Raw genomic sequence first — 18,998 nt, 5'->3', positions numbered from 1 at the left:
TCTACACAGCAAGTTCCAGGTTAGCCAGGGTTATACAGTGAGACCCCATCTCAAACAAAAATAAAAACCAAACAAACCTAATGTAATGGGGCTTGTTGCCAAGGCTGACAGCTCTGAGAGACTGATCCCTACAAGACTTACGTGACACAGCTACAGTGCTCCGGGGCATTTACCAAAAGAGCTCCAGGTCAGGATCACAGATGTGCACATCCTTGTTTACAGCAGCCCAGTTCACAGCAGCTGAGTCACGGAACCAGTCTTGGTATTCAGCCACAGAGGAAAACGAATATGTGGTGGGTATTCACAATGGGATGTTTTCAGCCATAAAGAAGAGCTAAGTCATGTCATTTGGAAGAAAATGGCTGCAAATGGCCGTCACATTAAGCGAGTCTCAGAAAGACAAATACTGCATGCTTCCTCTCATTTCTGAGTCCTAGATTGTGTGTAGACACATAGAATCTTTTGTTTTGTTTTCTGTTTTGTTCTTTTCAAGACAAGGTTTCTCTGTGTAGCCCTGGATGTCCTGGAACTTGCTCTGTAGATCAGGCTGACCTTGAACTCAAGAGCTATATTCTTTCTTCTGCTTCCTGAGTGCTGGGATTAAAGGTGTGTGTCACCACCACCTGACTAGACTCATATGTGTACAAAAAACTCTCTCAGAGACAAAATGGAGTACAGAACGGATAGTGCTACAAAGGGTGGTACATTATACATTTGCCCTGAAATGGCCATATGCAACCCAGTATAATACAATGCAAAGAAAAAAGAGTGTTTTGGGTTGGGCATATGGTCCAAGCTTTAGTACCAGCACTTAGAGGGAGACTTAGAAGTAAGGTCAGGAGTAAAGTCAAGCTTTGGCCTCATAATAAGTTCCACACCATCCTGGGCTATGTTGAGGTGTGGCCTTTTCTATCTATTGTAATGCTAAGTGCAGGCCCCCAAGACCTGGTTGTCCCAGAGACTGGAGAGGGTCTATGCCTACAGCTTGGCCCCAAGTTATTTCTGATTGGCAAATAAAGATGCTGACAGCCAATAGCTGGGCACAAGAGACATAGGTGGGGTTTAGGTTTCTGGGGCTTGGGGGTCAGAGAGAGACCATGAAGAGGAGGAAGGTGCAGAAGGAGGAGAAGCAGCCATGAGTTAGGATTTAAGAGAATGTGGCCCTGAGGGCTGACCAATTGGAGTTAAGAGCAGCCCAGATGAAACACAGTAATAACTCGGGGTTATCAATAGGAAAGTAGATTCTAATAGCATGGGAGGTAGGTATTCACCCAGCTCTTGTGCTGTTTAGGGATTATTGTAAATATAAAGGCTGTGCATGTCTTTTATTCAGGAACTAAAGGGTCAAAGGCAGGGTAGAAACTCTGGGTTGGGACTAGATAATTTCTATAACAGGCTGTTTGAATGTTTTAAAAAACTAGGAGATGAAGAGATGGCTCAGTGGTTAAGAGCACTGACTGCTCTTCCTGAGGTCCTGAGTTCAATTCCCAGCAACCACATGGTGGCTCACAACCATCTATAGTGGGGTCTGATGCCCTCTTCTGGTGTGTCTGAAGACAGCTACAGTGTACTCACATACATAAAATAAATAAATAAATCTTAAAAAAAAAAAAAGAGAGAGAAACAAACTAGGACCAGAAAGACAGTCCAGATGTAAGGGGGCTTGTTTCCAAGGCTGACAGCCTGAGAGACTGATCCCTACAAGTTGTCCTGTAAGCTCCTGCAGCATGTACACTTAACACACACACACACACACACACACACACACACACACACACACACACGATAAAAAGTTAAAAAACAAAACAACACAACAAGGACAAAAGAAACGAATCGTCAAAAGTGTGTTGCCCTGAGATCACCAGTCTAGAAGCTTCGCTGATGCACCTGGACCGAGCCTTCTGATTCCATGTAAGTGGTGGTGACGATGTCTTGCTCACTGCTGTTGACCAGAAAGTAGCCAGATCCTTCCACAAGGTTAAATACTTCCTACAGAAAAATTAGACCAACAACGTTCCATTCTTTTCACCTCATAGACTAAAGGGGATAAGTTCTACTTAAAACAAGACCAGTGGGCAGACAGAGAGGACAAAGTGGGATGGCCACACAGTGGTTCTAAAGACACTGTTCATCCTTCCTATCATGTCTGTGTGTTTGAGTTTATTTTTCTTTTTTTTAAGATTTATTTAATTATATGTGTTGTCTTCATAGCAGAGGAGGGTATTCGATCCCATGAGACTTAAGTTATAGACAATCGTGAGCAGCTGTGGGGTGCTGGGACTTGATCAGGACTGCTGGAACAGCGTCCAGTGCTCTTAACTGCTGAGCCACCGCCCAGCTCAGGCCATGTATTTGATTTTCAACAGCAGGTGAAGCATCTTGCGGCCTCAGCACAGTAATGTCATGTCCTCCCTGCTAGGTTCATGTGGCTCACCTTCACATCAGGATGGTTGTAGATGGTGGCGTTCTCAGGCTGGACTGTGACATCTTCCACCAAGAGTAGTTCTACCCCCGCGGACCTTGGCGAGTTGGAAATCCCCTAGCCAGGAAGTGAGCACAGCAGAGAACAGTTAAGAACTCTCTAGCCAATGATTTGGGGAAGAGGTCTTTTTTTCCATTGGTTAATTTATTCACTTTACATCCTGATTGCAACTCCCCTCCTTCCAGTCCTCCCTCACATAGTCTCTCCCCCATGTCCTTCTCCTCTTCCCCTCTAAAGAGAGGGAGGTCCTGCCTGGGTACCAACCCACGCTGGCACATTGAGTCACTGTAGATGAGCATCCTCTCCCACAGAGGCCAGCCAGGTGGCCCAGTGAGAAACTCGAATCAATTTCTGTTTCTTCCCTTTTTTCTCCCTTTCCCTCTTCCCCTTCTTTCCTTCTGTCTTTATTAGTTCCTAAATGAGAATTTCTTTCAACATATTTTGCTTATATCCCCCTTTCCCTCCAAATCTTCTCAGACCCCCTCTTACCCTACTACTCCAATGTTCCTTAGAGTCCCATTTCCCTGCTAGCTCTAACTCCTTTCTCTGTCTCTCTGTCTCTCTTTTGAAAACACACACACACACACACACACACACACACACACACACACACACACACACACAGAGCATTGAGTTTTGAGATAAGATCTTCCCCCAGGCTGGAATTGCAGGCATGTGCTGTCATGCCAGGTCCTAATCTATATTCCTTAATCATAATTTCCACTTACTTTTGGGCTTCTCTTCCCTGAATAACCAGCAAAATTGACTCCAATGAGCACAGTCCCCTTTATCTGATGCACCTCAAGGATCTGATGGCCTAAAGCAGGAAAACACTGTAAAAACAGGTATATCCACTGCAAAGCAGACTCCAGAAAGCTAATGTTTGCTTCAGTTTTTCCAAATGACATTTTATTGGGAAAAATGCAGAAAGGGGAGAAATACACACTGAAATAGAATATTGGGTTTGTACTGAACCTGCTATATGACTCCAGCCAAAAATTGAACTCTTAGGTTCTTGTGAAATTAGGCCAGGCAAAACCTAAAATTCTTTCTTCCTGTAATGGCCTAAAAATCCAAAAATGGCTGAAAGCATATATATATATATGGGGACATTTTTGTGTATAAAATTTCAATTTATAAATAATAATAACAGACTTTTGGATCATTTTTCCTTAAAGATTTTATTTATTTAATATATATGATGTCTTCAGACGCACCAGAAGAGGTCATCGGATCCCATTTCAGATGGTTGTGAGACACCATGTGGTTGCTGGGAATTGAACTCAGGACCTCTGGAAGAGCAGTCAATGCTCTTAACCTCTGAGCCATCTCTCCAGCCCCCTTTTCTTTTTTTTAATACTTTATTTTTATTTTATGTGCATTGGTGTTTCTCCTGCCTATATGAGGCTGTGTGAGGCTATCAGAAGCCATGGAACTGGAGTTAAAGGCAGCAGTGAGCTGCTATATGGGGGCTGGGAATTGAACCAGGGTCCTCTGGAAGAATAGCAGTAGCCTTAACCCCTGGGGTCATTTCTTAGTGTCATTAAATATGCAGGATCTCACATAAGTTATACACATGTTCTATCACTGAACAACACTGTCAACCCTACCTCTGTGTTTTTCTATGAAAATCCACAAATATCAAAGATGAAAGGCAACACAGTAAACTTTGGAATGGAACAATTGTCCTAAGGAGGCATCGTGAACCATTTAGTAATGCCCTGTGGCTCAGTAAGAGCTATATACAGTACCGTGCAGCCGGGTCTGCCCACTGCCATCGTCTCTGGCTACCATCTCCACTGACTTAGGACTTTCAAAACGGGCTAGCGTCTCGTTGGAAGATTTCCATTCTAGCATCAATGAGCTGAAATTATCAAACTTCCTCCCGTGCTGATCAAATACTGCCAGTTCCAGGACCGTGTCCCTCACACTGGACACAGGAATCTGCAGGAAAAGAAAAGATCATAAAAATTAGGGGTCATCAGACCAGCTTAGTGGGTAAAGGCCCTTACCACAAAACCCTGGAATGGATTCTATCACTGGAACTCACATAAAGGTGGAAAGAGAGAACCAACTTCACAAAGTGGTCCTCTGATCTCCACACACAAACCATAGTAACCGTGTACACACACACACACACACACACACACACACAAACACACACACACACACACACACACACACACACACACACACACACACACACACCACACACTGCATGGATGCAGACAATAGCTTACTTCTGGAAAATTCAATAGCCTTAGAGCTGACAAGCTATCTTTGAAGAGAGGTCTCCTCTCCTCTTTCCATCTCAGTAGGTTTTAAACTCTGCCTGGCCAGCAGTTTTTAACATGTGGTATGCTTTCTCTTTCTCTTCTCTTTCTTCCTCACTTTCAGGGGCCTGGGGATAGGTTTTTTTTTTTACTGCATCTTGTTTCTGAGTGACGTAGGTATTGTGGCACTTTAAACCCCAAAAAATATTTCCTTTTTTTTTTTTTTTCAGAGCTGGGGACCGAACCCAGGGCCTTGCAGTTGCTAGGCAAGTGCTCTACCACTGAGCTAAATCCCCAACCCAAAAAATATTTCCTAAGAGAGAACACTTTTCTATGTAAACAAACAAAACAATAATATTATACTTAAGAAAAAATTTTTTAGTTTTAATTTTGGCTTTGTGCATGTGTGTCCACGTGCAGCCCATGCACATGTGTGCAGGTACTCACTGAGATTAGAAGGTGTGGTGTTTAATAGACTTGGTCCTCATAGACTCATGTGTTTGAATGCTTGGCCCACAGGGAGAGGCGCTATTGGGAGGCGTGGCCAGAGGAAGTGTGTCATTGTGGAGGTGGGCTCAGGTCTCACAGTCGAGCTCTGCCTGGTGTGGCACAGTCTCCTCTGGTGCCTGTGGATCTAGATGTAGAACTCTCAGCTCTTTTTCTAGAACCATGACTGTCTACATCCATGCTCCCACCACAATGATAATGGACTAAACCTCTAAAACTGTAAGCCAGCCCCAATTAAGTATTTTCCTTTATAAGAGTTGCCTTGGTCATGGTGTCTCTTCAAAACAATAGGAGCCCTAACTATACAGGCGTGGTCATTGGTTGTTCTGGAGCTGGAGTTACAAGAGTTGTAAGTCGCCTGATATGGGTTCAGGAACGGAACTAAGGTCCCCAGAATGAGCAGCAAGAACTCTAACCACTTACCCAGCTCTCCAACACCTGACATCAGTTCTGGAGAGACTGTGCAGTGGGCTTTAGAGTGCTTGTGCTACAAGCAAAGGACCTGAGTTCAGATTCCCCCAAGCCTGCACAAAGCCTGGTATAGTATATATGTGACTGCGACTCTAGCACCTCCTTACAGGGAGGTGGAAACAGGCAAATCCCTGAAGCTAATGAGAAAGCTAAAGACCCTGAGTCAAAAGTGATGGAAGACAAAGGCTGACACCTATGGTTGCTTTCTGGGAACCCCACTGTGTGTCACAGGTCAGGCGTGCCTGCTTGCGTGCACGCGCACACACACAAAGATGAAAAGGAAGAACATGAACAATATTAATGTCATTAAACACAGAGTCAACACTTCACTTCTGAAAATACTCCTCCAAATGCCTTTTACATCTTTCAGGGTTTTTGTTGATTTATTTTTGAAAGGATTTCATCTTTATTTATGTGTATTCATGAATGCCTAAGTGTGTGTGTGAGTCATGTATGAGCAGGTACCCAGAGAGGCTAGAAGAGGGATCCCCTGGAGCTGGGGTTACAGGAGTGAGCCTCCTAACATCGTTGCTGGGAATTGACAGGAGGTCTTCTGGAAGAACAGTCAGTGCTCTTAGCTGCCGAGCTACCTTTCTAGTCTTGATTTATAAAAAAAAATTATCTATCTATCTCATCCACCCATCCACCCATCCACCCATCCATCCATCCACCCACCCATCCATCCATCCATCCATCCATCCATCCATCCATCCATCTTCGGGTTTTTCAAGACAGGGATTCTCTGAGTAACCCTGTGCTTTTTGGACTCCTGCCTCTGTCCCCCCAGTGCTTGGATTAAAGGCGTGCACCACCACTGCCCCAGCTGTTTGTTTTTGGTTTTTTGAGACAGGCTTTGTAGTAGTTTGAGTAGGTTTGGCCGCAGAGGCTCATGTGTTTGAGTGCTTGGCCCACATGGAGTAACACTGTTAAAAAGTGTGGCCTTGTTGAAATAGGTGTGGCCTTGTTGGAGGAAGTATGTCGGGGATGGGGGGTGCCTGTGCTCGAGTTCCACCCAGTATAGAAGAGACCCTCTTGTTGGCCGTCCGAGGAAGCCAGTCTCCTGTTGCTACCTTTGGATCAAGATGTGGAACTCTTGGCTCTTCCAGCACCAAGTCTGCCTGGGTGCTGCCATGTTTCCCACTATGATAATAATGGACTGAACCTCAGAACCTGTAAGTCAGACCCAATTAAATGTTTTCCTTTATAAAAGTTGCCTTGGTCATGGTGTCTCTTCACAGTAATGAAATCCTAACTAAGACAGGGTTTGTCAATATAACAGTCCTGGCTGTCCTGGAACTTGCTTTCTAGATCAGGTTGGCCTTGAACTCACCGAAACCCGCTGCCTCTACACCTGAGTCCTGGGATTAAAGGTGTACAACACCATGCCCACTCTTACGCAGCCCTTGCTGACTTTCCTACTTCCATCTCCTAAACTGTGGGTGTGAGCCACCACTCCCAGCTTTATATCTTTTAAAATTTTGATCACAAGGTTAATTAAGATGTATATTTTAGGGGGGGGGGACAAAAAAAAGATGTATATTTTATGTTGTTGCTTTATCTCTTTAGATTCCCTTAATTTAGAAAATACCTTCCTGGAAGCTAGGGGTGTAACTCGGTTAATAGAATGTTTGTTGAGAGTAAGATAGGACGTTGACACCTAGAACAACATTATAAAAAATGAAGGGAAGAGGATCAAGAAGTCCAATGTTCTCACGATCTGTGAATACCAGGCCACAGATGGTGCACAGACATACAGGCAGACCAAATCCTTATACAAAAAAAAAAAAAATCTGACCCCACGAAAGCCAGATGAGGATATTGAATCTCCTAGAACTGGATTTATAGATGGTTGTGACACATCATGTGGACAAGGATTGAACCTGGAGCAGTCAGTGCTCTTAACCATTGAGCCACATTTTCTTCCTCCTCTTCCTTTTTCTTGGGGAGTGGGGGTGGCAGAATTTTGAGACAGGATTTCTCTGTGTAGCACTAGCTGTCCTGGGACTTGCTCTGTAGACCAGGCTGGCCACAAACTCAGAGATTTGCCTGTATCTGCCTCCCCAGTGCTGAGATTCAAGTCATGTACTACCACCACCTGACTTATAAAACTTAGGTCTGTTTTTCCTTTTTTTTTTTTTTTTAAATAGACAGGGTTTCTTTGTGTAGCTTTTACTGTCCTGAAACTCATTCTGTAGATCAGGCTGGCCTTGAACTCACAGAGATCTGCCTGCATCTGCATCTCCAGTGCTAGGATTAAAGACAAGCACCACCATTGCCCCAATTCTCTTCCTTGTTGAGCTGTCTAGAGCAAAAGGATTCTTAGTGTAACAACTAGCTGGTCTACCCTTATGCTAGGGCCACTGTCTTTTTTTTTTTTTTTTTTTTTTTTTTTCCAGAGCTGGGGACCGAACCCAGGGCCTTGTGCTTGCTAGGCAAGTGCTCTACCACTGAGCTAAATACCCAACCCTGTCTTGAATACTTGTAAAAGTTTTGAGACAAGTCACAGATGGCAGCTAATTGCCATGGCTTATAAATGTACAGTCCCAAAGAAGAAAGTTTCCTTCCTCCCACTTCTCTCCATATCTGCCGATCACCTTTTCCCATTTTCTCTCTCTGTTGCAGGATATTTGATCACATTGTGAACCCTGAGATTATGTTATTTACTAAAAACAAAACAAAAACAAAAAACAAAAAAGCCAACCCACTTCTAGTTGTGGTTCAGCCTTTTAGCTGAACTTTTAGCACTTACTTTAATCCCAAGCAATGAAGGTAAAGTTAGTTTGTAGAAGGAAGCACCCATATTTGAAAGTGAGGTCTAATTTAGTGCCAGACAAAGTGATGGACCAGAGAAAGATTTGTCAGAATGAGTCAGAGATAGAGTACACCTACCTCAGAAGAGACAGGAAGGAGAGGCGACTTATTTTACTGGGCTAGTAGTACAGAGACAGGCTGCAGAGAGAGAAGAAGCTAGACACAGGAAAAGACAGGACAAACCAGAGAAGGAGCCACAAGATTAGAACAGATTGCCAGAGTCAGCATGAGACTAAGCAGAGCAAAAAGTCAGAGACCAAGAGAGAAGCCAGACTGAATCAGTCAGCTTGGAGAGGAGCTTGAGTCAGAACAGCTGAGTTGAATCAGCCAGACAGAGCTCAGAATGAACTAGGACTGGGTGAGCTTATTCAGCAGCAAGTCTCAGGGGCTGAAAACATCCTAGGCTGAGATTGGATTGTATGGAGGCTAGGAGCTTCCAGGACTATGTCTAAGGTAATATGCTGAGGCAGTAAGCCTTCCATGATAACAATTACTACAGGAAAATAAAAAATATTTTTACATTTCTCTCTTGTTTCTTTCTGTTGTGTGTGTGTTTATTTTTATATATATATATATATATATATACATATATATATATATATATATTTTTTTTGACATACTCTCATTTAGCCAGGCTGGCCTTGAACTCCTAGGTGTCTTGCCCTCTCCGGTTTCAGACAAGGCTGTTTGAAACAGTTTATGCCAGACTTTTTGCAATTGCAAACCTCAGTGAAGCACTTCTGCTTGGGCCAGAAGGAGCAAGCATTCCTTCAGTGGGGGCTGCTACAACTGTGCTAAGGAGCAAGGCCTTGACTGATCCAAAGCACAGTGGTGGGAGTGGGGCTGGAAGCAAGGCTATGACTGGGCTAAAAAACAGTGGGTTGGTCCAAACACCCTTTCCTATGCCATCTATGTGGTCTGTGAGTTGAGACCAGCCTGGTCTACAGAGTTAGTTCCAGGATAGCCAGAGACACATAGTGACACTCTGCCTTAAAACAAAACCACATAAAACCTCTAAACTGGTACCAGAAAATCTTGCATAAGCTGATGATTTAGTCAAGCAAGTTTATTAGGAAGAACAGCATCAGAGCTGGAGAGAGGGCTCAGCAGTTAAGAGCACTGGCTGTTCTCCCAGAGGTTCAATTCCCAGCACCCACATGGCAGCTCACAACTGTCTGTAACTCCAACTTCAGTGAACACCAACATGCATACAGATGAAACACCAATGCACATAAAAATTAAAATAAATAAATCTTAAAAAAAAAATAAGCACAGCACCATATATTCTTTACTAGGCGGGGAGAATAGCCAAGGTCAGCAGAGAGCTGAGTTGGCAAAGGACACAGCTGCCTTAGGACTGATAACTAGAGTTCAGGGGGAAGAGTCCGGTGCCTCAAAATTGCAGCCTTGACTCTTTGGAGGTACTGGCCCCAGCTCTAGGCTGGCCTTGCTAAGTCTGTTCATGGACAGGGGCACAGAACTGAAGTTCCCTTTGTCCTTTTAGCAGGACCTCTGAGGAAGCCTTGGGTTGGCCTTACACTTGGTTTCCAGTAGGTAGAACTGTTTGGGAAAGATTAGGGGATGTGGCCTTGTTGGAGAAGATGTGTCACTGGGAGATGTGCTGGGCTTTGAAGTTTCCAAAGACTGGGGCCATCCCCAGTTCCTACTTTGCTCCCTGCTTGCAGATCTAGATGGAAGCTCTCAGCTCTTCCTGCTGCTATGCCTTTTTATGCCATCAGAATCTCTGCTAATTTACTTGCTGATTTGATCTTTGACCATTTGTTGTTGTCTGAAAGCTCCCTCACAGACCTGCCCAAAGGTGTGTCTCTTCTGAGATTCTAGATCCTTTAAGTTGGCTGTCACTGCTGGCCATTGCAGATCCCACTCACCAATCCCTGGCTGAGGGTTCATTCATGGAGCCTGGATAGAAACCATAGGTAGGCAAGAATCTCTGTCAAATGCTTGTCTTTAGAGTCTTCGCTCCCTTCAGTGTGGACATGCATGGAAGCTGTGGTAAGGGGTACCTCCAATATTCCAGTTGCTCTGTTGGTGTTGGGTGCAAGGACACTTAGTCCCTGGACTGGCTAGCTTTATGTCAACTTAACACAAACTAGAGTCATTTGGGAGGAGGGACTCTCACTAGAGAAAATGCCTGCATTAAAACATAGGTAGACATTTTTCCACTGGAGTTATGAGCTGCCTGTCCTTCTGTCCTGTGGTATTCAAAACAAACTTTCCTTCTGCAGTGTGCACTTGGGCGGTTCTTGGAAGAGTGAGGATGAAAGACCCCAGCTTAGCAGCAGTAACGCCATTTTGCAAGGCTGTACTTAAGATGACTGGTTCAGGGAAAGGTTAGAACACTGAGTACACAGCGGCTGCCAAGCAGGATGTGTTTGGTTGAAGGCCTGGCAACAGGACGACTTTGGTTGAGCACCTGACAATGAAAAAAAAAAAGCCCCGGGAGAGGTCCCACACCCTGGTGGGGGGCCGAGTCAGCCGTTATGTTCCAGAAAGGTAGCTAGGAAACTTGCCCCCAGGCTGAACCCTTGGGGGGGCCGAGTCAGTCGTTATGTTTCAGGAAGGTAGCTAGGAAACTTGCCCCCGGGCTAAACCCTTGCCATATTAGAATCCACCAATTATATCCCTGTAACCATGCATCTGCTTCTGTATGCTTGCTTCTGCTCCCCAAAATCCTATAAAAGCCCATCCTTGGTTCTGTGGGGCGCGCCAGTCCCCCGAGTGACTGAAGCGCCCACAGGTGCCTGTGCCTGTGTATCCCGACAATAAACCAAATCCTCTTGCTGATTGCATCCTGTGGTGTCTCGGTCTGGTCTTTGGAGTTAGAGGGTCTCCATCCCGAGGGAAAGTTCTCCCTGAGAGCTTTTCATTTGGTGCGTTGGCCGGGAAAGGAGATCCTCCACCCAGGGACCACCGACCACCCACTGGGAGGTAAGCCGGCCGGCGTCTGTCTGTCTGTCTGATTTTGTCTCGTTCTGCCTTATTCTGTCTGTTCTGTGAGCGCTCAGCCAGGTCTGTTCTGTGAGCGCTCAGCCAGGTTGTTTGGAATTTGGGCGGGACGAAGAAGGAGCTGACGAGCTCGGACTTCTCGCCCCGCAGCCCTGGAAGACGTTCCAAGGGTGTTGGGGCCCGACTTTTCGGGGCCCAATCTGGGAGAGGAGAAAGATCCGGACTAACGGCACTCTGTCTGTATTTTTGGCTTTCAGAGGGCCCCGGACCTTTGCCACCTCCATCTGACTTTTTGCTTTCAGTTTGGTACCAAAGCCGTGCAGCACGCCTGTCTGTTGTTTGTTTGACTGTTGGTGTTGTTTGTTTTCTCTGTGTTCTAATCTTCCTTAGAACTAACATGGGACAGTCCCTAACAATGCCCCTAAGTCTCACTCTTGATCATTAGAAAGACGTCCACGACCGGACACACAACCAGTCCGTCGAGGTTAAAAAAAAAAGGAAAATGGCAGACTCTCTGCACATCCGAGTGGCCCACTTTCGGAGCGGGATGGCCAGTGAATGGCACATTTAATAAGATCATTATTTTACAGGTTAAAGATCGGGTCGTCCACGGACATCCTGACCAGGTTTCTTATATTATCACTTGAGAGAGTTTCGCCTTAAACCCCCCCCCCCCGGGCGGAACCCTTCGTGGACCCGAATTGGCCTCCCCTCAACCCCCAGCCTGTCCCCTCGGCCCCGCCCGGTCCGCCGGCCACGTCTTCCTCTCTCTACCTTTGTGAAATCAGAGCCTTCTAAGAAACCTGTCCTCCCGGCAGACCCAAACTCCCCTCTCATAGATCTTCTCTCTGACAGGCCCAGCTAAAACAGAGGAGGCAGAGCCGCCGGCCAGATCAGTTGCCGGGCCACAGTCTGATAAGGGTTTCTCCCCTGTCGCAGGGAGATTGCGCAATAAGCGCGAGGTGATGCCAGATTCAACCTCCCAGGCTTTCCCACTTAGACAGGGAACCGGTGGCCAGACCCAATACTGGCCGTTTTCAGCAGCTGACATTTACAATTGGAAACAACACAACCCTTCTTTCTCCAAAGATCCGGTGGCACTCACCGACCTAATAGAATCTGTTTTACTTACCCACCAGCCTACTTGGGATGACTGCCAACAGCTCTTACAGGCCCTCTTAACCTCAGAAAAAAAACAAAGAGTGTTCCTAGAGGCCAGAAAGCATGTTCTGGGAGATGATGGGCGTCCCACCCAGCTGCCTGAGAAAATTGATGCTGCATTCCCACTTAAGAGACCAAACTGGGATTTTAATACAGCTGAAGGTAAGGGACACCTACGCCTTTATCGCCAGTTGCTTCTAGCGGGTCTCCGAGGGGCTATACGACGCCCTACTAATTTGGCTCAGGTAAAACAGGTATTACAGGAAGCAGGGGAAACTCCCTCCGCCTTTCTAGAGAGACTTAAGGAGGCCTACCGTATGTACACTCCCTATGACCCAGATGACCCAGGACAAATGACGAGTGTCTCTATGTCCTTCATCTGGCAGGCTGCTCCAGATATCAGGACTAAGTTACAGAGGTTAGAAAATTTGCAGGGCTATACATTACAGGATTTACTTAAAGAAGCTGAAAGGATTTTTAATAAGAAAGAGATAAAAAAAGAAACAAAGAATTGAGTCGAATCTTGGCCACCGTAGTTCAGGGCCAAAAAAGGAAGGGAGATAGGGGGGAGCTCGAAAGGGGCTGAAGCTGGATAAAGATCAATGTGCCTATTACAAAGAGAAAGGGCACTGGGCCAGAGAGTGCCCCAAGAAGCCTGGCGGACCCCGAAAGCCTCGACCACGAACCTCCCTCTTGGCTCTAGATAAAGATTAGGGAGGTCAGGGCCAGGAGCCCCCCCCTGAGCCCAGGGTAACGCTTAAAGTTGGGGGACAGCCGGTTACTTTCCTGGTAGACACAGGAGCCCAGCATTCAGTCCTCACCCAAGCTTCAGGACAACTCAGCGACCGGACGGCCTGGGTACAAAGAGCTACTGGTGAGAAACAATACCGATGGACTACGGACCGCTGGGTTCAGCTGGCTACTGGTAAGGTGACCCATTCCTTCTTACATGTTCCGGACTGCCCGTACCCTCTGCTGGGCCGTGACCTGCTCACCAAACTAAAAGCACAAATTCATTTTGAGGAAGGAGGGGCCCGAATAACTGGCCCCCACGGAACTCCCCTTCAAGTTCTATGAATATAGACTATATAAACTGGGACAGGACAAGCCACAATCCCTAGAAATAGACACTTGGGTCACGAATTTTCCACTGGCTTGGGCAGAGACTGGTGGGTTGGGGTTGGCGCTCCAACAGCCCCCCTTAATTATACAGTTAAAGGCCATTACAACTCCAGTCTCCATAAAACAATACACCCTGTCACATAAAGCTTATCAAGGTATAAGGCCTCACATTACGAGGCTTCTGGATCAAGGCATCCCCTGCCGGTCGCCTTAGAATACGCCTCTTCTGCCTGTTAAGAAACCCGACACTGGAGATTATAGGCCAATACAAGACTTGAGAGAGGTCAACAAGAGGATAAAAGATATTCATCCGACTGTTCCAAACCCTTACAATTTGCTCAGTAACTGTTCATCGATGAGAAACAGGGGTATGCTAAAGGGGTCCTAACACAAAGGTTGGGACTCTGAAAACGCCCTGTGGCCTACCTGTCTAAGAAATTGGACCCTGTGGCCTCCGGCTGGCCACCGTGCCTAAAGATGGTGGCTGCTATTGCTGTCCTGATCAAGGACGCTGGAAAATTGACTTTGGGACAGCCACTCACCATCCTAGCACCCCACGCAGTGGAGGCCTTGGTAAAACAGCCCCCAGACCGCTGGCTCTCTAATTCCCACATGACCCACTACCAAGCCTTGTTACTGGATGCAGAACGGGTTCAGTTTGGGCCCGTAGTTGCCCTCAATCCTGCCACCTTGCTTCCCCTACCAGAGGAGGCAAAACAGCATGACTGACTACAAATCCTCGCAGAAGTACATGGAACCAGGCTGGACCTATCGGACCAGCCTCTTCAGAATGCTGACCACACATGGTACACGGATGACAACAGCTTCTTGGCAGAGGGAGAGCGAAAGGCTGGAGCTGCGGTCACTACGGAGGACAAAGTGATTTGGGCGAAAGCCCTGCCTGCTGGTACCTCCGCACAACGGGCTGAACTCATCGCCTTGACTCAGGCGCTCAAGATGGCAAAAGGTAAGAGGCTAAATATATATACAGACAGCCGTTATGCCTTTGCCACGGCACACACCCACGGGGAGATCTACCGGAGGCGGGGGCTGCTCACATCTGAAGATAAAGATATTAAAAATAAGGCTAAAATTCTGGCCCTCTTAGAAGCCCTATTCTTGCCCAAAAGACTGAGTATTATGTATTGTCCAGGACACCAGAAAGGGCACAACCCAGAGGCACGAAGAAACCGGCTGGCCGATGCCACGGCGCGAGAAGCGGCCATGAGCAAACAAATCTTGTCCTTAAATAGCCCAGACCAACCCACGCCCCCACCAGTGGGACAAACCAGTTGGGTTTACACCCATGAGGACATAGAGCTCCTAAAAAAAATGGGGGCCATCTACCACCCTCAACTAAAACAGTGGGTCTACAAAGGACTTTTGAATTGATCTCCTTTTTACATAAGAAGATAAAAACCTTACTAGATCGAGAAGAGATAAATCTATGTTTTTTTTGAATTGGGACAAAGCGATACAAAAGGTGACTGAGAGTTACAAAGCGTGCGCTCAGGTTAACCCGGAAAGGACCATGATTGGACAAGGAGTTCGTCCTAGGGGACACCGTCCCGACATCCATTGGGAAATTGATTTTACTGAAATTAAACCAGGTATATATGGATACAAGTATCTCCTAGTGTTTGTAGACACCTTCTCAGGATGGGTCAAAGCCTTCCCCACGAAGCACGAGACTACAAAAATGGTCACCAAGAAGCTCCTCGAGGAAATCTTTCCCAGGTATGACATGTCTCAAGCGTTGAGGTCGGACAACGGGCCCGCTTTCGTCTCCCAAGTAAGTCAGTTGGTGGCCAAATTGCTGGGGATTGATTGAAAATTACATTGTGCCTATAGACCCCAGAGTTCAGGTCAGGTAGAACGCATGAATAGAACAATTAAGGAGACTTTATCCAAACTTACGCTTACAACTGGCTCAAAGGATTGGGTGGCCCTCCTTCCCCTAGTTCTATATCGGGCCCGGAATACCCCGGGCCCCCATGGTCTAACTCCTTTTAAAATAATGTATGGAGCACCACCCCCATTTGTCCATTTCTTTGATTCAAACATTGCTGATTTTGCTGACAGCCCTTCTCTGAGGGCCCATTTACAGGCCCTACAGATTGTGCAGAGAGACGTCTGGAGACCTTTGGCCGCTGCTTACCAGGACAAGCTTGAGCATCCGGTGGTGCCACACCCGTTCCAGATTGGAGACACCGTGTGGGTGCACAGACACCAGACCAAGAATCTCGAGCCACGGTGAAAAGGACCCTACACCGTCCTCCTGACTACCCCGACCGCCCTAAAGGTAGACGGAGTCTCGGCTTAGATCCACACACCACACGTCAAGGCAGTCCGGTCTGAGGAATTGACTAATCACAACACTACACCCCAGACATGGAGAGTTCAGCGCACTCCAAACCTTAAAGTTAAAACTCCTACGTGGCTCCTCCTAGTCCTTTTGTGGCCTAGAGTCAGTGGGGGAATAAGCCCCCACCAGACAGAAATTTCTTGACCAAGTCGAGTGAAAGATTTCACTCAAAGTTAGCAAAAAAATGGGGGAATGAAAGACCCCAGCTTAGCAGAAGTAACGCCATTTTGCAAGGCTGTACTTAAGATGACTGGTTCAGGGAAAGGTTAGAACACTGAGTACACAGCGGCTGCCAAGCAGGATGTGTTTGGTTGAAGGCCTGGCAACAGGACGACTTCGGTTGAGCACCTGACAATGAAAAAAAAAAAGCCCTGGGAGAGGTCCCACACCCTGGTGGGGGGCCGAGTCAGCCGTTATGTTCCAGAAAGGTAGCTAGGAAACTTGCCCCCAGGCTGAACCCTTGGGGGGGCCGAGTCAGTCGTTATGTTTCAGGAAGGTAGCTAGGAAACTTGCCCCCGGGCTAAACCCTTGCCATATTAGAATCCACCAATTATATCCCTGTAACCATGCATCTGCTTCTGTATGCTTGCTTCTGCTCCCCAAAATCCTATAAAAGCCCATCCTTGGTTCTGTGGGGCGCGCCAGTCCCCCGAGTGACTGAAGCGCCCGCAGGTGCCTGTGCCTGTGTATCCCGACAATAAACCAAATCCTCTTGCTGATTGCATCCTGTGGTGTCTCGGTCTGGTCTTTGGAGTTAGAGGGTCTCCATCCCGAGGGAAAGTTCTCCCTGAGAGCTTTTCAAGGAGACAGCCTGTCAGCCTCTGCTCATTAACCTAAGGACCATGTGACCAGTGAGGTGGCCATCTTGTGATTTGGTCTGCATTATTTGTTGGAAAAATGCCACAAGAAGATCACACTGGGATTTAGAAGTTTCTGGCTAATACTTAGCCAGGTAGCCTTTTGTGGCCAGATTGGTCTACAAAGAGAAACAGCATTTTGGAAAAGTGAAATAGCTTTGTAACCTAACATGCAATTGGTTCAATAAAGACTTCAAATTTCAAAAAAAAAAAAAAAAAATAGGTAGACAAGATAGAGTGACAGGGTCTTTCTAAGCTACATAGAGGGTATGAGACGGGGGGAGGGGGGCCAGTAATCCCAACACTTAGGAGGCTGAGGTAGGAGGACTGAAAGTTTGAGACCAGTCTGGTTGACCTAGAGAGGGATCACTTCTGTGTCACCACGCCTGGCTTTGTTTACCACATGTCTTCATGGTGCATTTGCAGGAGAAGTACTTTTTCTGACTTAGCTATAATGCTAACAATAGATCTGATAGGGGAGATGTTAGTAAAACAACTTAGAGGCTTTTCTGAGAGAGGTCCAACTGTCTACAGCCACAATTCTCTAGTATAGTAAACACATATGTAACTAAATGTCCAGAAGTGTAACTTAGTTCCCCCACCCCCACCAGCCCTGCCTTCCGAGATTGAGTAACAAACACTACAGTGCCTCACTTTGACAGACAGAAGCTGTATACCAGATCTCTTATCCTGAAAGCACTTGGGACTGTTGGAAAGTCCTGCTGCTAAGGTGGAAGTCTGACATTACAGGACAGCCCTGAGCTCCATGTAAAATGACAGGCTCCCTTGGTTTGCTTTCTCTTCTCAACATGGGGAATCACTCTGTACCTATGGAATGTCAAGTAGCCTTGCTTAGAGTTCAGCTTCCTTTCTCCCAATGAGAAAGATAAGAACTAGTTCAGCTAGAATCTGAAATTCCTGGAATGCTTCTCGTGTTGATAAGGTATTTCTAGTGCTTTATCCTTCAGCTAATGACCTTGCCTACCCTAAGTTGGACCTCTCTCAGAAAAGCCTCTAAGTGGTTTTACTAACGTCTCCCCTATAGATCTATTGTTAGCATTATAGCTAAGTCAGAAAATTTAATTCTCCTGCAAATGTACCATGAAGACTGGTGGTAATCAGCAAAGAGAAAAGGATATTGCTACCCCCCCTTCCACAAAACTATATAACTTGTGATCTGTCTCCCCGGGGCTGGTTACAGTGTGTTGTTATTACTATTGGTACTCACAGGGCTTGGAATCACCCCTACCCACCCGCCCCATACACACACCCCTGTTGCCCCTGCTCCATTTGCCCTTGTGGATCGATATCAGAAGAGATCCCCAGATCCCTGGTCATATGAAACAATACTGTCATGTGTATTAGGGACACAGTCTACACTTACCAGTTGCTTGTTGTACTGTGGCAGAGGACATGGCTGGGTGCCAGCTGGCACCTTGTACATCGGTGTCACCAACATACTGGCAGGATGGGCACAGATGAAGCGCACCTGCACCTTTTCCACAGAGGGACTAGGGTTTAGGACTCCCGGGTGATTCCCAATCCGTAAAGTGAGAACCTTGAAAGAAACATCAGGGAGTTATTTGTGTGTAGACCCTTGATATCGGTCATGCTGAACTAAATGTGTCAGAATTATTCGAACTCCAAAGGAGCCCTTCTGGATGTGATAATCAGACAAATCCTTTAAAGATTCCCCACTGTACACTGAATAATCTAATTAGAAAAAAGGAAGAAAGCAATCAAAGAAGATATTGTTGGCCATTACACAAATAGAAATCTAGGGGAACTGTCTGCACACAGCTACATACTATACAATTATATATGTACACACACACACACACACAGAGGCCTAGGAATACAGCTCAGTGAGAGACTGGCTTACTCACGGCATTAAGTCAATCCCCAGGAAAAGGATAAACAATAAAGTGGAGCCTGGAGCCCTGGCACACCTGTACTCAGCACTGTGAAGTGGAGGCAGGGGT

At 46.4% G+C, this 18,998-nt stretch overlaps 1 protein-coding gene across 25 annotated transcripts in view; it reads right to left on the bottom strand.

The window, feature by feature from the left end:
- The window catches only part of Nup210l (nucleoporin 210-like), a 119,329-nt gene that overhangs the window by 43,824 nt on the left and 56,507 nt on the right, over positions 1 to 18,998 (bottom strand). For all 25 annotated transcript variants that reach the window (XR_010063631.1, XR_010063632.1, XR_005500328.2 and 22 more), the window contains 5 exons: positions 18,401 to 18,574; positions 4,234 to 4,426; positions 3,211 to 3,299; positions 2,435 to 2,539; positions 1,888 to 1,989 (listed from right to left, as the gene is read on the bottom strand). Coding sequence is in view for 20 of the 25 variants with exons in the window: in XM_063282260.1 (XP_063138330.1) it covers positions 1,888 to 1,989; positions 2,435 to 2,539; positions 3,211 to 3,299; positions 4,234 to 4,426; positions 18,401 to 18,574 (663 nt within the window). In the remaining 5 variants the exon portion in view is untranslated. The remainder of the gene's footprint in view (positions 1 to 1,887; positions 1,990 to 2,434; positions 2,540 to 3,210; positions 3,300 to 4,233; positions 4,427 to 18,400; positions 18,575 to 18,998) is intronic.

The sequence above is a fragment of the Rattus norvegicus genome, chromosome 2 (genome assembly GCF_036323735.1).
Source record: "Rattus norvegicus strain BN/NHsdMcwi chromosome 2, GRCr8, whole genome shotgun sequence".
In the NCBI taxonomy this organism is placed as follows: domain Eukaryota; kingdom Metazoa; phylum Chordata; class Mammalia; order Rodentia; family Muridae; genus Rattus; species Rattus norvegicus.
The sequence above is the reverse complement of the archived record's forward strand: the minus strand, read 5'-3'. Positions and strand labels throughout refer to the sequence as shown.